The sequence below is a fragment of the Pocillopora verrucosa genome, chromosome 14, assembly GCF_036669915.1.
Source record: "Pocillopora verrucosa isolate sample1 chromosome 14, ASM3666991v2, whole genome shotgun sequence".
Classification (NCBI taxonomy): domain Eukaryota; kingdom Metazoa; phylum Cnidaria; class Anthozoa; order Scleractinia; family Pocilloporidae; genus Pocillopora; species Pocillopora verrucosa.
Window position 1 is genome coordinate 19,970,178 of NC_089325.1, and position 17,679 is coordinate 19,987,856.

General features: G+C 38.3%; 2 protein-coding genes across 2 annotated transcripts; both read left to right on the forward strand.

The window, feature by feature from the left end:
- Positions 1-5,467: 5,467 nt before the first annotated feature.
- Positions 5,468-6,106, forward strand: LOC131787416 (uncharacterized). Its single transcript, XM_066161835.1, has 2 exons — positions 5,468-5,617; positions 5,765-6,106. The coding sequence occupies exons 1-2, from the start codon at positions 5,468-5,470 to the stop codon at positions 6,104-6,106; spliced, it is 492 nt and encodes a 163-aa protein (XP_066017932.1).
- Positions 6,107-13,921: 7,815 nt separating this feature from the next.
- Positions 13,922-15,058, forward strand: LOC131796214 (uncharacterized). Its single transcript, XM_066161836.1, has one exon. It carries the CDS (start codon positions 13,922-13,924, stop codon positions 15,056-15,058), a length of 1,137 nt encoding a protein of 378 aa, XP_066017933.1.
- The last annotated feature ends 2,621 nt before the right edge of the window (positions 15,059-17,679 follow it).

The following is a 17,679-nucleotide window of genomic DNA, read 5'->3' on the forward strand; positions in this document are numbered from 1 at the left end:
GACTATGACTACTGTTATTGTTTCCAGTGGCTAATAAACAAGCTTTCTTGTTTACCACTGACTTGTGTTATTAAGGCTACTATTATAGTCTAGTTTCAAAGATTTTAAATCAAACTTAGTAAAAGATTCCTGATTATTGTTACATGTTCTCATGGTAGCCTCTACAGAAGTGTTTCTGTTTGGAAACATAAAATTGGGCCACCAACTGGTGATACATGTAATGTAATGTCAACAACTAGCTATGCAGCTAGTACCTGTTTTATGGTATTACTATGTAGCTCCATTAACATGGCTGAGATGCACTAATACGTGCTTAAATCAACTGGAAGATATTCAGAAAAGGCATTTTGTATTACAGGTCTAATTGAATTGCTATATTTTCCAAGGATTTTGTCCTTCAGTAAAGATATCTTGATATTCAGTTCTACAATCCTCACAGTTTAGTTCCACTCTCTAGTCCATTGTCTCCAGTTCTATACCCTATCTATTTAGTGTAGTGGAGTAGAATAGGGGATATAGTGGTTGTTAGGCTTTTGCCTTACCACAGGAAACACAAGCTAGAATTTTCTTTTGATTTTTTCATTCACTCCATCAATTGTCGTTGCTGGTTGATATCCCAGAGCCAGTTAGTGATCCTTTCCCTGACCTGATCTGCCTTGCGATCTTGCTCCACACTCCCCCTGTTCCTAATAAGGTGCAGTTTTTCAATGTCCAGCCTCCACCTGGGTCTGCATGGGTCGTCTCTTGCAATGCATATATTATGCAAGGCTATGCAGGCCATTATGACATGCCTTATGTTCTTTAGTTTACACTCTGTCTTCTTGTAGAGGATTCTCCACCTCCCTTTCAGCATACCATATGCATGCTCTGACACAACTCTAGCCAAGCAAAGCCTCTTGTTTAAGTAGCGCTTTCTTGGATTTCTTGTATTTTCATTGTATGGCTTTATTAGCCATGTGTAGCGTGGAAATGCTGAATCACCAACCGTTGTGATCGGTATGTCCCCGTACTCCCTTGTTCGTAGCACAGTATTTGAGAAGACATGTCCATGCTGAATCTCGGCAAAGAGGTTGCAACTTTTCAGAAGCCTCGAGTCATGGACAGCCAGGAGCCCCTACAGCTGCCCAAATAAACCTCTTATTAGAGGCAATAAATCCCATGCTGGTTACTGAATATCTCTTCTTGAAGCTAAAATAATTTTTAGCTCATTCATGTGCTTGCACAATGAATGAGTATCGTGATGGGTCAAGATGTGGACACTTTTTGTAGACACTTTTTGTAGACATTTTTTGTAGACACTTTTTGTAGACCCGTTTTGTAGACAGAAGTGAATCGGACCGGAAGTGACTTGTGATGTTCCTCACCACCCCTCCCCCGTTCGTCTTAATTAAAGTCCAAATAAACTTCGAACTCGCTCCAATCAGCAAGTGCAAAGAATAAAATAAATCACAATAAATGTTTGTATGGTCTAATAATAAATAAATCAACAATAAGTCGCAATTTTGCAACGTCTTACGAGAAGCCAAAATGTTTGCAACTAGGGGTACCCTAAACAGTTTTTTGGCACACGCATTCGCTATCACGTGGACGAGACGGTCCATCGAGGCAGCCATATTGGATAGTTGCTAAGATTATAATTTTGCGTTGAATTGCATTGGAAAGTCGTAGTAAGTATGTAAATCATTGCTTTATTATTGTGCTTTTCCCTTGGAGCTCTTCAACCTACAACGCACACATCAATAATAGCGGCCAAGATAGTCACACTAAAACATTTGAGCACCTGTTTCAGCCCAGACTTGAGGCTCGCTCGTACAATAACTGCTGTACAATTTACTTTACAATTTGCTTTACAATCTGCAATACGAACCACGAAACAATCTCTCATTTAAAACTTGCTTGAGATGGCTACCAGTCACATTAGATCAATCACAGGAAATACTATCAAGTTTATAAAGACGAAGCTGTCCTTCTTCGCCAATAAGATTTGCTTGCTCTTTTCCAAACCACAGGCAGCAACATCGACCTCAACAACACACGTGGGCGAGTTAAATGAATCACAACTTGAACACATCAGCATCGAGGGAATGACAACTTTCCCTTTGCCGAACATTAAAGAAGCCTCAGTACAGGTAAAACGTAAAAATAAAATACACAGATCTCGCTTTGATACTTATGTTAATTTGTATCAACATAAGCTAAGGCGAAAAAGAAGTAGAGCGGTGTCAAGAATTCCCACAACCCAAATAAAGCGTGTTCTTCAAAAGAGTAAAAAAGTTATAATTGAAGTGTAAAAAGATGTCCGAAAAGTTGTACCACATTCATCAAAGCTTCATGCATACTTAAGCAGGAAAAGCAGTACGTACCATAGGTTAAATAATGAATTTGTTCCAATTTCTGATCATAAGCATAAATCAGCTACAAAGCAGAGGTTGAACTTTAATAAAAAAGATTATCAATCTAAATATCATTGCTTTACAAAACAACAGAGTTTGTTTTTGCTTTTTGTACAAACAAGAACCCCAAAGCACAAAAAATCTGTTGCGTTTATTTATACTGATGAACATGGTTTAAAGAAATTGCAGTGCTCTTGTGTACAAGTTCTATAGGTAGCTCATTGCAGAATAACAATAAGTGGTGATGTAAAGAAGAATCCTGGGCCTTCCACTCAAACAAATAATGACAAGAATGTACCTTGTACCAAATCAGTCAATTCAGTTTCATTATTGGAATTAAGATTAGCTGAACTTGGTAGAGTTCCAGTCAATGTATTAGGAGATGGGAACTGTTTCTTCCGTGCAGTCTCATACCAGCTATATAACACCCCTGAGTATCATTTGTATATATGCTTCCTTGGAATTCAGCATCTTCAGCATTACCCTGAGTTGTATATAGAAAGAAACTATGAACAGTCTTGGCAATACTATGTGCATAATATGGCAAGGCAAGGAACATGGGCAGATAATATTATAATTCAAGCCGTTGCAAATTCTCTGAATGTCACTATCAATATTATAGATTCAAATGCAAATTTTTCCCCTGTCACAGTTATAAATCTAGTCAATACATATGGGCAGACAACAAATATTTATATTGGCCATATACAAGAATATCACTATGTGTCTACAACACCAGCATTGAGCTCCCCTGAAATAACACGTGATAGTGGGCTAATTCAAAAATCAGTCAGTTCGCATGAAGACAAAGTAGAATATAAAGTCATTTCTCACAAAAAAAGCAATCACAATTTGCCAACGCAGAAAAAGATGATAGAAAGGGAGCAAACATATCAGAAGCAGGTATAGACAGTGACACTGATATGGAACCAAAAAAGAAAATTGAAAATCATAAAACCACTAAGAGAGAATTCATGCAAAAGAAACATGCACCAGCTGTTAACCCTAAGAGACTAAAATTATCAGAAGTAGACAAAGCAGAAAAGCGTAAAGCTTTTAAAAGAGAATGTATACAAAAGAAACGTGCACAAACTGTTAACCCTAAGACACTAAAATTATCAGAAGTAGACAGAGCAGAAAAGCGTAAAGCTTCTAAAAGAGAACATATGCGAAAGAAACGACAAAATATGCAAAAAATGAATATACAGAAGAATGCCAACAGTTGCAGTGCTGTATTGCCAAGCTGTGGTGAAAATTATGCAAATTCTTGCACATCCATGGTAGCCAAGTTTCATAAGAATATAAGTTGTGGTCCTGAGTACATATGTACCTGCTGTGATCAACTGTGGTATAGAACATCAGTAAGAAAATGCAATACAAGTAATTATACCAACTGCCAAAAAAACCTTGTTCAGACCTGCATTACGGGAGTAAAAAGTATTGACAATACTGAATGGATTTGTAATACTTGTCATTTAAATATAAAAGAGGGTAAGTTACCTCAGTCTTCAAAGGCAAATGGCATGAGTTTCCCCAATAAACCATCAGTGCTTGATTTGACCCCATTAGAGGAAAGGCTGATATCACCACGAATTACATTTATGCAAATTCGTGAACTTCCAAGAGGCGGTCAGCTGTCTATTAATGGAAATGTAGTAAATGTACCAAGTGATGTTAATTCAACTGTGAACACCCTTCCTAGACTTGTAAGTGAGTCACAGACTATCCCAATAAAACTCAAGCAGAAACTAACCTATAACCATCATTATCAATTTCAGAATGTGAGACCAAAAAAAGTATTAGAGGCAGCTAAATATCTTGTTAGTACTAGTGAGTTGTTTAAAAGTGAAGGTATAGAGGTTCACAATGCATGGCAAAACACTGTCACCACAGAGGCTGAAGAAAATGATGAATGGGACCAGTGTCTCATAATATTAAAAAAGATTCTGACAAAAACACTCAAACTACTGAAAATAATAATGACAAGGAAAATGCAAGTTCTATAAATTCTGAAACTATTGACAATGATGATGATAATTGGTGTGAAGTTGATGAACGTCCTTCAGGAGTGACAGAGACTTTATTACAAGAACCAGAAATAGCAGAGAATGGTGATAACATTATAAGTTTTGCACCAGGAGACGGAAATAAACCTTTGGGCATATTTATGGATAAAGATTCAGAATTTTTATCACTTCCCACAATATTCTGTGGAAAACGTAGGGCATATTACAAAAAAAGGAAGGTTCCTGTTTCATATAGCACAATAGCTAAGTGGGAATTGAGATGTCAAGACAGAAGAGCAGCACAATCAGTCCCTAATTTGTTTTATAAGCTTAAAAAGCTACAAATCAAGCAAATTCAGGACACTGCTAGCATTTCTCTTCGAAAATGTAAAACAAAAGGCAAGAAGTACACTGCTCGTGACTTAAATTCAGAAGATTATGTTAATAAGCTGATACATCTTGATGAAGGTTTTAGAGTACTAAAAAATCTAAGAGGAAGCCCAGCATATTTTCAAAAATGCAAAAAGGATTTGTTTGCTATGATCCGTCAGCTTGGCAACCCTACATGGTTCTGTTCTTTCTCAGCTGCAGAAACAAGATGGACACATTTTCTTCACGCGCAAGCGAAAGATCGCGAAAGGCCAAAGCTGAACCTCTTCGTCGCGAAGTTGAATTGAAAAACCTTTTGAAGCGCCAAGAAATGGAACATCAAATGGAGCAGCAGTTAGCTGAAATGAAATTGCAAGAAGAACTGAAACGTCAGATTGCCATTTTAGTCGCAGAAGGAGAAATTGAAAAGGCTAAAGTCATTGATGATCTCTTCGAGGCATCCGAAAGTTCTAAGCATAGTATCAAGTCACAGTTAAAGCTGGTGAACACAGAGGAAGCATCTCACTCTTATCCTACTACGAGACATGCTGAATTGTACACCAAATGCGACCCCAAAAATGTTGGCAAAATTATCCGAAACCAGCGCTGGATTTGAAAACTCGATCCTGGGACCCAGGTCCCTCTCACAGCCGCAGCAGTGGTGAAAACCTGGCGGTTTTGCAACAGTTACAGCAAATGATGAAGCAGCAACAAGAGGCTCTGCAAGTGATGGCTGTCTCGATTCAACAAGGATTTGAAATGCCCAAAAGAGAGGTGTTAACCTTTGATGGTAATCCTCTAAACTACTGGTTGTTCGTGAACAACTTCGAGGTCAATATCGCCAAGAGAGTACCTGACGCTGAGTCGAGGCTTGCGTACCTTATAAAACATTGTTCTGGAAAGGCTAGAGAGGCCATTATGAACTGTGCCATAATTTCCGATCCAAACGCAGGATACAGGAAAGCCCAGGAGATCTTGTATCATTGATTTGGACAGAAACACATTGTTGCGCATGCGCACATCGCGAAGATAGTGGAAGGTCCTCAGCTTAAAGGTACGGACGTCACTGGGTTGTCAGATCTGTCTGTTCAGATGCAGAATTGTGCGCTGACCCTTTCTCAAATGGGCTACAAGGCAGATGTAAATGGCTCAGACAATCTCATAAAGGTGATGAAATGCCTCCCTGTTCATTTACAGTCCAAATGGGCAGACAGAGCCGGCTCATTAACCCAAGCTGGCGTAGAACCTAATTTCTGGCATCTAGCTGAGTTTGTTGAAGAGAAAGTTTTGTTGGCAAACACTACGTACGGAAGAGCGGTTGGTTCCATACCAGACTAGGATCGAAGTACGAACTCATCTAAAGTTAAGCCTCCAGTCAGGAAAGGTGGTGTCTTTACCATGCAGTCCGAGATGGTTGCAGGCGGTCCTCCTGCAAATGCAACTCCTCCCATTGTCAATTGCCCGTTGTGCTCTGGTCAACATAGATTGTCGAAGTGCGAGCTTATGAAAGCAAAGAGTCCTGAAGAAAGGAACACACTTTTACACACTTTATTTTTCTTTTTTTTACAAAATAATTTAGATTATGTTGACCCGCAGATAGCAAATTTGCTATTCGAGGTGGGTCAATCGTCAACAAACATTTACAATATATAAAGAAAATTAAAAACTAAATAGTTAGATATTGTTAAATTATAAAGAGAAGCATAACTGGTAAATACATCAATAGTTGTTCAATAAAGTATAGAAGCAGATAAATTAGTACTGAAAGCAATCGGATCAATTTGTTTTAATTATGCAGTCCTTAAGTTTAGAGGAGATCTTTTCAACATCAAGATAAGAATCTTCATTATCTAGTATCTGAAATAAAGACGTTTTTATTTGTTTATTAAAGGAATGTTTTGATAACGTTTTGAATTCTTTTGGCATCTTATTCCAAATTTTGACACCAACACACGAGAAAGCCTTTTTTTGTAGGTTAAGTCTAGAGTACTTTGTACTAAAGAGCTGCGATTTGGATGATCGAGTATTGTAGGTATGAATATGAGATGTTTTAGTAAATAGTTTCAAAATATTAATGGGAGCCCTCTGGTTGTGCACATCAAACATAAGTTTACTTACGGCTTCATAATATAGGAACGTACCAGGCAGAATTTTTGCTTTGGCAAATAAAGGGATGGCATGCTCTCTTCGATCGGTGAAATAGATTAGGCGCAAAACTCGCTTTTGAAGAACTAAAATCTTGTTTAAATAAGCATTTGACGCATTGCCCCAGGCAAGGAGTCCATAAGTTATATAAGGTAGAATTAATGAATTGTAAATATTTACAAGGACAGTAGAGGGAACGAAGTACCTCAGCTTTGCAATCATCCCTATTGTTTTACTTATTTTTACGATAACAGAGTCAACATGGTTTTTCCATGACAAATTTTGATCAATTAAAACGCCTAGATATTTGATATAACTTTTTTGCTCTAAACTAACTCTTCGGTTTGTCTCACAATCTAAAATACCTATTTGTGGAGAAAAATGCATTTTTTTCTGACGAGGACGAAAAATTAAGAAATTTGATTTTTTTGAAGAAGAGCTTTGTTAGGCAAGTGAGACTGTGTGACAACTGTTTTGCGAGCGGTCACATGGCAATGGATTGCAGAAGTAAAATGAGATGCCAAATGAATGGCTGCGGATGGAAACATCACACAATGTTGCATGTTCAGAAGAAGAAGTACGACAGTGGTAGCTCTCCTGTAGACCCACCAGCCACCTCGGGAGAGACTGGTACGAGTACTGCCAGTGGACCTAGTGAGACTAGAACGAGTACCGTCAGCAGGGCCGGGGAGACTGGTCAGTGTAGTGCTACTGGTTCTGGAAAGAACAATGTGTGTTTAAGAACAGTTCCAGTCATCGTGAGAGGAAAGGGTGAACTTGATCAGATCATGACAAATGCTTTACTCGACCCTGGGTCGGACGTGACATTATGTGATGTGAGCCTTATGGATAAACTCCAGCTAGTGGGTCAACCCAAGCAGTTTTCGTTGGCAACTGTTAATGGCGAGTCAGACTCCCGGAAGGGTTCGAGTTGTCTTTGTGTGTCCGCGGGTTGCAGATGGACAAGGAAATTGTGCTGGATAAAGTCTGGACGGTTGATACTTTGCATCTTCCACAAGGCAGTCCACCAGATGAAGACACAGCTCAATGGCCTCATCTGAATGGAATACACTTCCCAAGGATAGAATCTGATACGGAGTCGGTCCTCATCGGCAGCGATGTTCCAGAAGCTCACTGGGTGTACGACCAGAGGCGTGGTAGGCGTGGCCAACCTTATGCCGTGTGTACTCCCCTCGGATGGACCTTGATGGGACCATTGAACTTGTGCGAAAGGAACTCCTTCAGTGTCAACTTTATACGCTAAGACGACACGACGAAACACTTCATCGGCAGATGGAGACCATGTTTAAAAGTGATTTCAACAAGCCAATGATGTCCACAAAGATCACGATGTCAGTTGAAGATCAAAGAGCATTAACCCAAATAGAAAGTTCTGTGAAACTTGTGAATGGCCATTATCAGCTGGGTTTGCCTTGGAAGTTCAAGTCAGTAAGCCTCCCAAACAACCGTGACTTTGCAATGGGAAGATTGCGCCATCTGAAGAAGCGTTTCCAACACGATCCTCACCTTTTCCAGAAGTACAAGGACACTATTAACGGTTATGTCTCCAGCGGTTTTGCTAGACAAGTTCCCTGTGACGAACTGACACCCGCTAAAGATACACCAGTTTGGTACTTACCCCACCATCCAGTTTTTCATCTGCAAAAACCTGGTAAGGTAAGGGTTGTCTTGAGGATGAGGAGAGTTCGGAAGAGGATTCTGCTGTGTGGCATGGATGGCTGAAGGAACTTGAATCTTTAAGAGCAGTATCAGTCCCAAGATGCTTCAAGCTGCCAGAGTTTGGTGCTGTCATCAATGTTCAGTTACACCATTTTTCAGATGCCTCCGAATATGGTTATGGTGCAGCATCCTATCTCAGAATCGTGGACAACAATGGTGCTATACATTGTTCCTTTGTTCTTGGTAAATCTCGCGTGACCCCCCTTAAAGCGGTTTCCATACCTTGCCTTGAGCTGACAGCTGCTGTGGTCGCTGTGAAGTCAAATTGCCTGATCTGAAACGAGCTCGAGTACCCCATACATGATACAACCTACTGGACTGATTCCACCGTAGTCTTACAGAACATTCGTAACGAGTCATCGCGATTCTATTTAACCCTCCGGAGGCTAGCCATCAAGGTGGCGTCTGGGAACGTATAATTCGTTCTGTGCGTAAGATTCTCGGCGCTTTGTTAAAAGAGCGGCTGGTTAATGATGAAACCTTGTTGACTCTACTGTGCGAAGTGGAGAAGATACTCAACGATAGGCCCTTGACTCCCATCAGTGATCACCCAGATGATCCAGAGATGCTGACGCCCAGTAAACTTCAGCCTCTTAAGTCCAATTCTTGCCTTCCTTTGGATGTCTTCACGAGTCACAACATGTACAGCAAGCATTGGCGCCAAGTGCAATGTCTAGCAAATTCATTCTGGAAGAGATGGATGAAAGAATATTTACCTACCCTTCAGTCAAGGCAAAAATGGACCTCTCAGCGTCGTAACTTGGCCATTGGTGATCTGGTTTGGTTCTCGTCGTCGATGAGAAGTCGCCGAGAGGTCACTGGCTGATGGGATTGATTGAGGAAGTGTTCCCGGACAGCCATGGCCACGTACGTCATGTTAAAGTGAGAACGGCCACATCAGTCTACACACGGGACATCAGGGAGCTGTGTCTCCTCGGAGGAGTCCAGAATTTATGACACTATGAACTCTGTGAATGAACTGTCATGAATTCCATGACTACGAAATTATTATGAACTGCGTAATTTATGGTATTTAGGTATAGGTTTGGTTTTTTTTATTAGAATAAGGCTAGTAGCCCTTATTCAGGGCCGGTGTAAAAACCATCCCTCGACCCAGGCCACCTTGTCAACATTAGTTATTTCGCGCTCTGCATGCTAATTTATAATTCAGTCTGCGAGTCACATTGTTCGAGTTAGTTATCAGTTGTCTGTTGTCAGTCAAGTTTTGCGGTCAAGTTTCACTTCTACGGCCCTTATCCCGTCACATCTGGTACGTTCTTTATTCTAGTTGTGTTTGCTTATTAGTTAATGCTTCCTTGTGTTCAATTTCCCTGAGTAATTTTATTTTATTCATCTATTTAGAAACCACATTGGCAATTACGTAACTATGGTGAGACATTAAATCGAAGTGAAAACCTATTGCTGGTGTGCGTCGTCTATAGCTCGTACTAGTGAGATGGAAGAACTTGTCAATCAACAACTGCATAGACATGCTAAGACTTGTAAGAAAATGGGACAGAAAGTATGCAGATTGAACTTTCCCTTGCCGCCAATGCGACAAACTGTTATTTTAACACCACTTCAAGAATATGACATTTTGACAGTGAGAAGCAAAAAACGTCAAAGAAAATGCAAAGAAAGTTAAAGATGAACTTGACTGTATAAAATTTGGTGAAGATATAACTTTTGAGCAATTTCCAATGAAATTACGATTACATGAGGAAAGTTACATACTAGCATTAAGGCACACAATAAAGTGCAGCATCCTATTTTTGAAGAGACTGCCATCAGAAATAAGTAATATTACAGTAATACTACGGCCTCTTTTAACTCCATGGTAATATCTCTATTGGTTAGTGGTGATTTACATCTGCATCCTGGGCCTGAAGTCTCTTCACAAAATTCTGCGCAAATTCCATACAGTGAAAATGGTTTATCGCATTGCTTAAATTTCTCTCTACTGAACACACGCTCCGTGCGTAATAAGACAATGGAGGTTAAAGATTTTGTGGTGGATTTTGATGTAGATATTCTAGCTTTTACTGAGACCTGGCTGAGACCACATAATATGGATGATGTTGAGATTGGAACACTGTGTCCAACAGGTTATAGATTCCTACATGTTCCCAGGAAACAAGAGGAGGCGGTGTTGGTATCTTATTTAAGGATGTGCTGAACATCAACACTTCATTAACAGTTGATTATGATACATTTGAAATCATGGATGTTCGTCTTCGGAGCCTATATAGTGTCAGGATCTTAGTCATCTATCGTCCACCTGATAATTCCTCTTTCAATCGATTTTTTGAGGAATTCTCACATCTACTTGAATCTGTAACTGTGGAGTCTTCTGATCGAGTCCTAATTACTGGTGACTTTAACTTGCATATGGATTGTCAAGATGATGTAAATGCCAAACGTTTTACTGACATCTTGGAATCTTTTGACCTTAAACAACGTGTCTGTGCTTGGACTCATCGCAATGGCCATACTCTTGACTTACTTATAAATAAGTCTGATGATAACATGCTCAATAATATCAAAGTCTATGATCCTAACATCTCTGATCATTTGGCGGTAATGTGTGATGTCTCCATAAGAAAGCCCCAGTTTAGGAAGGAAGTTATCTTCTATCGGAAGCTTTGGTCTCTTGACGTGGAGTCGTTTCTTAGTGATGTTGCTGACTGCCCTCTCGTCATCGACCCATCCAGCGATCTCGATCATCTAGTTCAACAGTATGACACCTTATTAAGATCAATAATGGACAAGCATGCTCCTGTCAAGCGCCGAGTTGTTACTATTAGGCCTGCTGCTCCGTGGTACACTAATGAGGTATCTGTAGAGAAGCGTAAGCGACGACGCCTTGAAAGAAAATGGCGAAGAACCAGGCTGCAGGCTGATCGACAAGAATATAATCGTCAGTGCTGCGTTGTGAATAATTTGATCAAGTCGTTGAAATCCTCTTACTACACTACCATCATTACTGAAAACTCAAGTGATCAACGGGTTTTGTTTAATACAGTATCAAAACTACTACAAAAGCAATCAACTGCACGGTATCCATCTTCTTGTAGTGATGCACTAGCTAATTCTTTCGCTGATTATTTCATTGACAAGATTGATTGTATCCATGCCACACTAATAGAGAAGAATTCTGCGCAAGGTAATGATGCTAATGAAGTGACTCTTGGTAACTACGTGGAATGTAACTCTGTGTTTTCAGACTTTATTAATGTCAGTTACGAAGACATCAAGGGACTTGCATTGAGATCTATTAATAAATCCTGTGTACTTGATCCTCTGCCTGCAGTGGTAATGAAGGAATGTTTCAATTTACTAACTCCTGTGTTGACTAACATAGTGAATACATCTTTATCTACTGGAGTTATGCCTGATGTCTTGAAGATTGCAGCTATGACACCGACTTTAAAGAAACATAATGCTGATTTCACTAAATATGAAAGTTTTCGACCTATTTCTAATTTGAAGTTTGTGTCCAAGCTTGTGGAAAAAGTGGTATATGTCCAGCTTACAGACTATATTACATCTAATGGTCTTTCGGAAACGTTTCAATCCGCATACAAGTCATTTCACTCCACTGAAACGGCTCTACTGAGGGTTCAAAATGACATTCTTTGTGCTTTAGATCGTAATGAGTCGGTCATACTGGTACTTTTGGATCTGTTGGCGGTGTTTGATACGGTGGACCATACTCTTCTCGTGACAAGGCTGTCTACTTGTTTTGGTTTTCAAGGAACTGTGCTTAAGTGGCTGAAATCATACCTGTCTTCACGTAAGCTGTTTGTTAAAGTTGGGAATAGTCATTCTTCACAACGTGCATTGAAGTGTGGTGTCCCTCAGGGATCAGTTCTGGGCCCTTTGTTGTATTTGTTATACACATCACCTATTGCGGACATAATAAATGATCATGGACTATCATACCATCTATATGCTGACGACACCCAATTATATATTTCCTTTAAATCTACCAGCTTGAATGACATCCAACAAGTGAAGTTGAGAGTGGAATGCTGTGTGAGGGACATTGATGAATGGATGATAAGAAACTATCTTAAACTAAACCAGGACAAAATGGACCTTGTAGTCATCAGTTCCAGATTCCATCCCATGCCTGACATCGGTCACATTACTGTTGGTTCTGAGTGCATTGCACCTCGTGACTCTGTTCGTAATTTAGGGGTTCAGTTTGATAGCATATTTAGTTTTGAGGAGCACATTAAGAACATTTGTAAATCATCATTCTATCATTTGAGAAATATTGCTAAAATCCGCAAGTACTTAAGCCAAGATACATGTAAAATCTTAGTCCATGCATTTATTAGTTCGAAACTTGATCACTGTAATTCTTTATTACATGGCCTTCCTAAGTATCTGTTAGCTAGACTACAGGCAGTTCAGAATGCTGCAGCTTGTGTTGTCACATTGACACCGAGGCATGTTCATATAACTCCTATTCTAATTTATCTTCATTGGTTACCAGTTGAGTTTAGAATAACTTTTAAAGTCCTTTTATTGGTATACAAGGCCCTTCATGGCCTTGCACCTTCTTATATTTCTGACCTTTTGAATTTTAAAACATACTCTAGGTCATTGCGTTCTTCATGTAAAGAATATTTAGTGGTTCCAAGAAGCAGATTGAAAACATATGGAGACAGAGCTTTCTCTATTGCAGGACCTAAATTGTGGAACGATTTACCTCTAGAGATTAGGAAATATGCTTCAGTGGCAACTTTTAAGCAATCCCTTAAAACTTTTTTATTTAAGTTAGCATATAGGTTATGAGATTCCTTTTGTTTTGAGATGTTTTTGATTTATATAGTAGATAACTTAGGCTATATTTGAATTATATTGTATATTGTAGATATTTTATATTTTATATTTTTTATATTTTATTTTGTAATTAGGTAGCGCTTTGGGACAATTATTGGATTTTAGCGCTATATAAATAAAATTATTATTATTATTATTATTATTATTATTATTATAAATAATTACAACACACAATTGCTGAAAGCATAGAGGGCAAACATGGATATGCAATATGTCCTAGATCCTTATGCCTGTGCAACTTATATTTTATCTTACATTACAAAAGGGCAGAGAGACATGAGCAGGCTTCTGGAAGAAGCTACTGAAGAAGTTAAGTCAGGCAACAGAGATATCACTCAAAAAGTGAGGCACATTGGAAACAAATTTCTAAATGCTGTAGAAATAAGTACTCAAGAGGCTGCACACTTGGTATTACAAATGCCGATGAGAAGATCTACACGTGACTATCAGTTCATGAATACCTCCCATCCTGATGAAAGGACATTCCTGTTAAAGAAATTAGACAAGATCAAGGAGCTACCAGATAACTCATATGAAATAGAATCTGATAACATCATTCAGCGCTACCAAAGACGACCAAAACAGCTAGAAAACATTTGTTTGGCTGATTTTGTTGCGTGGTTCAATTGTGTAAAGGATAATGAATCGGACACTGTTTATGGTGATAAGTTTGATATAGGCTCTGACGACTTTATGCCAGAAGCTTTTTATGATGTGAACACCATTGATGATGACCCTTATAATATGGATGAACAACAAAGTGAACAACAGGAGCTCAAAATGAAGGGTGGTATGAAACCTTTTAAGAGAACAAAACCTAAAATTATTCGATCTGTCCGATTCCATATAAGCAAAGATCCTGAAAATCATTACAGAGAGCAGCTTATGCTTTATTCTCTTTGGCGTAATGAGAACACAGATCTGCTAAGAGATTGTGAAACGTATCAAGAACGATTTAATCAGCTCAATGAACTAGTTCTCTGTAACAGACAAAACTATGAATATCACAGTGAAATATTAGATAAAGCTATGGAGGATTTAGACAATGATCATTTGGAAAATATGATCTATGACAGTGTTGCTCCAAATGCACAACATATTAATGAGCAAGACGGTGCAACAAAGCAAAAACAAAGTGAATTGTTTGGTTGCTTTGATCCAGGGAATAATAAACAACATAGCCAATATGACTTGCATGATGACATAGGCATTTTCCCTAGATGTGATGACCAAGAGGAGCTTCTTGTAAAACGCATTTCAAATGACGAATATCGTAAGCTTGTTCGCTCATTGAATGAAAAACAAAGACAGTTCTTTTATCATGAATTACATTCAGTAAAAACCAGCGATGACCCTCTCAGACTTTTCTTGTCAGGTGGTGCTGGTGTTGGTAAATCCACTGTTACAAATGCACTGTATGAAGCACTGATAAGGTATGTAAATAGCATACCAGGTGAAAACCCCGATGAGATCAATGTGATTAAAGCAGCTCCAACAGGAAAAGTAGCAGTCAACATCAAAGGAAATACATTACATGCAGCAGCAGGGATTTGAATATTGTACACTTGATAGTGACAGACTTAACACAATAAGAACAAAATTAAGAAAACTAAAAGTTCTATTCATTGATGAAATCTCAATGGTAGGAAGTGGTATGTTCAATTTCCTTAATCTAAGGTTACAACAGATAATGGGAAACAAGGAACCATTCGAAGGAATAACTGTGATCACTGTTGGAGATCTGTTCCAGTTAAAACCTGTTTTTGACAGATGGATTTTTGAAAATCCAAACACATCTTATAGTACTTTAGCATCTAATTTGTGGGCAGACTTTTTTAGTTTATTTGAATTAACAGACATAATGAGGCAAAAAGATGATAAACAGTGCAGAGGTGCTTAACCGTCTAAGAGAAGGAAAGCATTCTGAACGTGATATTGACTGTTTAAAGGAAAGGCTTTTACACACAGTCCCTGGAAGTGAAAATTACCCCATGGAAACAACCCATTTGTTTACTACAAATGCATCAGTAAATGCACACAACAATAGCATGCATGCTAAATGTGAAAGTGACAAATGCCAAATAAAGGCAATATACATTGTAGTTGGAGATATTTCTGATGACCTTAAACAAATGAAGGACAAAATACCAAATGATCCAACAAAAACAATGGGTTTATACTCACTTACCTCAATAGCCACCAATGCAAAGTATGATTTAACAACAAATGTTGATGTAACAGATGGTTTAACAAATGGTGCAGAATGTGTCATTAAAAACATTGACTACAGGGTGGAAAACTCTAGCAGACCTAGTATTATATGGGTATTATTTCCAGATACTGACATAGGTAAAAAGCAGCGCAGAGAAAATATGCATTTATACAACACCAAAACCATTATAAATAGGACATGGACACTAATTCTGGAAGTAACAAGGCAATTCAGAATAAATCAGAACAGTCAAGTACAGATTCTTTGCAGACAGTTTCCATTAAGATCAGCAAGCGCAAAAACAATTCACCGTTGTCAAGGTGTTTTGTTGTGATACGCATCCAAAACCATGAGTTTCAAACTGCTGTTTATTCTTCGTTAGCATTGTTCAAAATCTATAAGTTACACATAGTAAGCGTATCAGAAAAATAATTACAGTAAAATATAAATATAACAAAACAGAATAGTTACCAAACGGTTGTCTTGCTTGAAGTGTATCACAATTAGGAAAGTAATTAAGTTCATTAGTTGACTGTGAAGTAGTTACAATTTCAACGAAACACAAGATGACACTCTAAATGTTGCAGTTGTTGATTTCCCACGCTCCACACAAGAGTACATGCACTATGTAGGTTTAAGTCGAGTCCGAAACAGTTCTAGTCTACATATCATCAACTTAAATGAGCATAAAATTAGGGTAAGTGAAAAGGTTGTGAATGAGATGAATAGACTAAGGACTGAAGCGAACCTTGTACCTTTAGTGGCACTAAAAACTGAAAATGACTCTATTACAATTGTATTTCAAAATGTTAGATCCTTACATCTTCACATTGATGATGTGCGAAGTGACTACAACATTCAAAAAGCTGACGTGAACATTTTTGTTGAAACTAGACTTTGTACATTGGACAAAGATGATGTCTACAACATCAATGGCTTTACACTATACAGATGACTACAATCAATCCCCAACTAGAAGTTGCTATGGGTCAGCTTTCTATGTTAAGACCAATTTTGACTGTACAGAAATCCCCCACAGATTTAACTTCAATGGAGTAGAAATTACAATAATGGTTATTGATCATTTAATTCCAAACCTGCATGTAATTGGTATTTACAGATCCAGTTCAAATGTAAGTTTGGCAAAGTTTATTGATGCTCTAAATTATCTTCATGACTCAAAATTAAAAACTCCTGACACCCCAGTTGTACTCCTTGGTGATTTTAATGTCAACTTGCTAGAAAAGGCATCTGAGCAAAAAGTACTAACAAGATATTTAGTTGAAGAAAGGTTATACACAGCTCATTACGCAGTACACTACAGACTATCGCTCACTAATAGATCACATCTACACTAACATTCCAAATTTTGTCAAGTCTTCAGGTGTCCTAGAGTCATACTACAGTGATAATAAACCATTGTTTATATCATTAAAAACTGAGTAAGAATATTTATTTTCAAAATAATGACCCCTGTAGTATCATACATAATATTTGGAAATATTTACCATGTTAAATAAAAAATGTTCAGGTTAATTTATCATCATTTTGCAATACACAGCATTACCATATTGCATATATACACACATACCAGTAGTCGTACCATATCGCATACATAAACAAAGACAAATTCACCAAAACCACCATCAAACAAGACAGGGAGCCCTACAGGATGGTATCCCTGTCTTAAGTTTGCTGGGCCCCTGAGCACACAAGGCAGGTAAGTTTTAAATATATCCAACCTAAAGCACTAAGGGGGTTGTATAGGCTTTAGATGCAATTTCACATAAAAATTATTTATCAAACTATAACATTAAATTGTCTCTTAATTTGTAGAACAACTACAGTAATGAGGAAGGAAAATACACAACACAGAGATGTATTCAACACAAAAAGACAAAGACATCTGTGGAATACAGCTAAGCAATAACTGATGCCTTTATACTGGTATAATTCAAGCCAT

What these genes read in the sequence shown, in the direction of transcription:
- LOC131787416 (XM_066161835.1), top strand. Translation starts at nt 5,468, where the DNA reads ATGAAGCAGCAACAAGAGGCTCTGCAAGTGATGGCTGTCTCGATTCAA. An exon ending in AGGTCAATATCGCCAAGAGA is followed by an intron (nt 5,618 to 5,764) that starts GTACCTGACGCT and finishes TGATTTGGACAG; the next exon opens with AAACACATTGTTGCGCATGC.
- LOC131796214 (XM_066161836.1), top strand. Translation starts at nt 13,922, where the DNA reads ATGCCGATGAGAAGATCTACACGTGACTATCAGTTCATGAATACCTCC.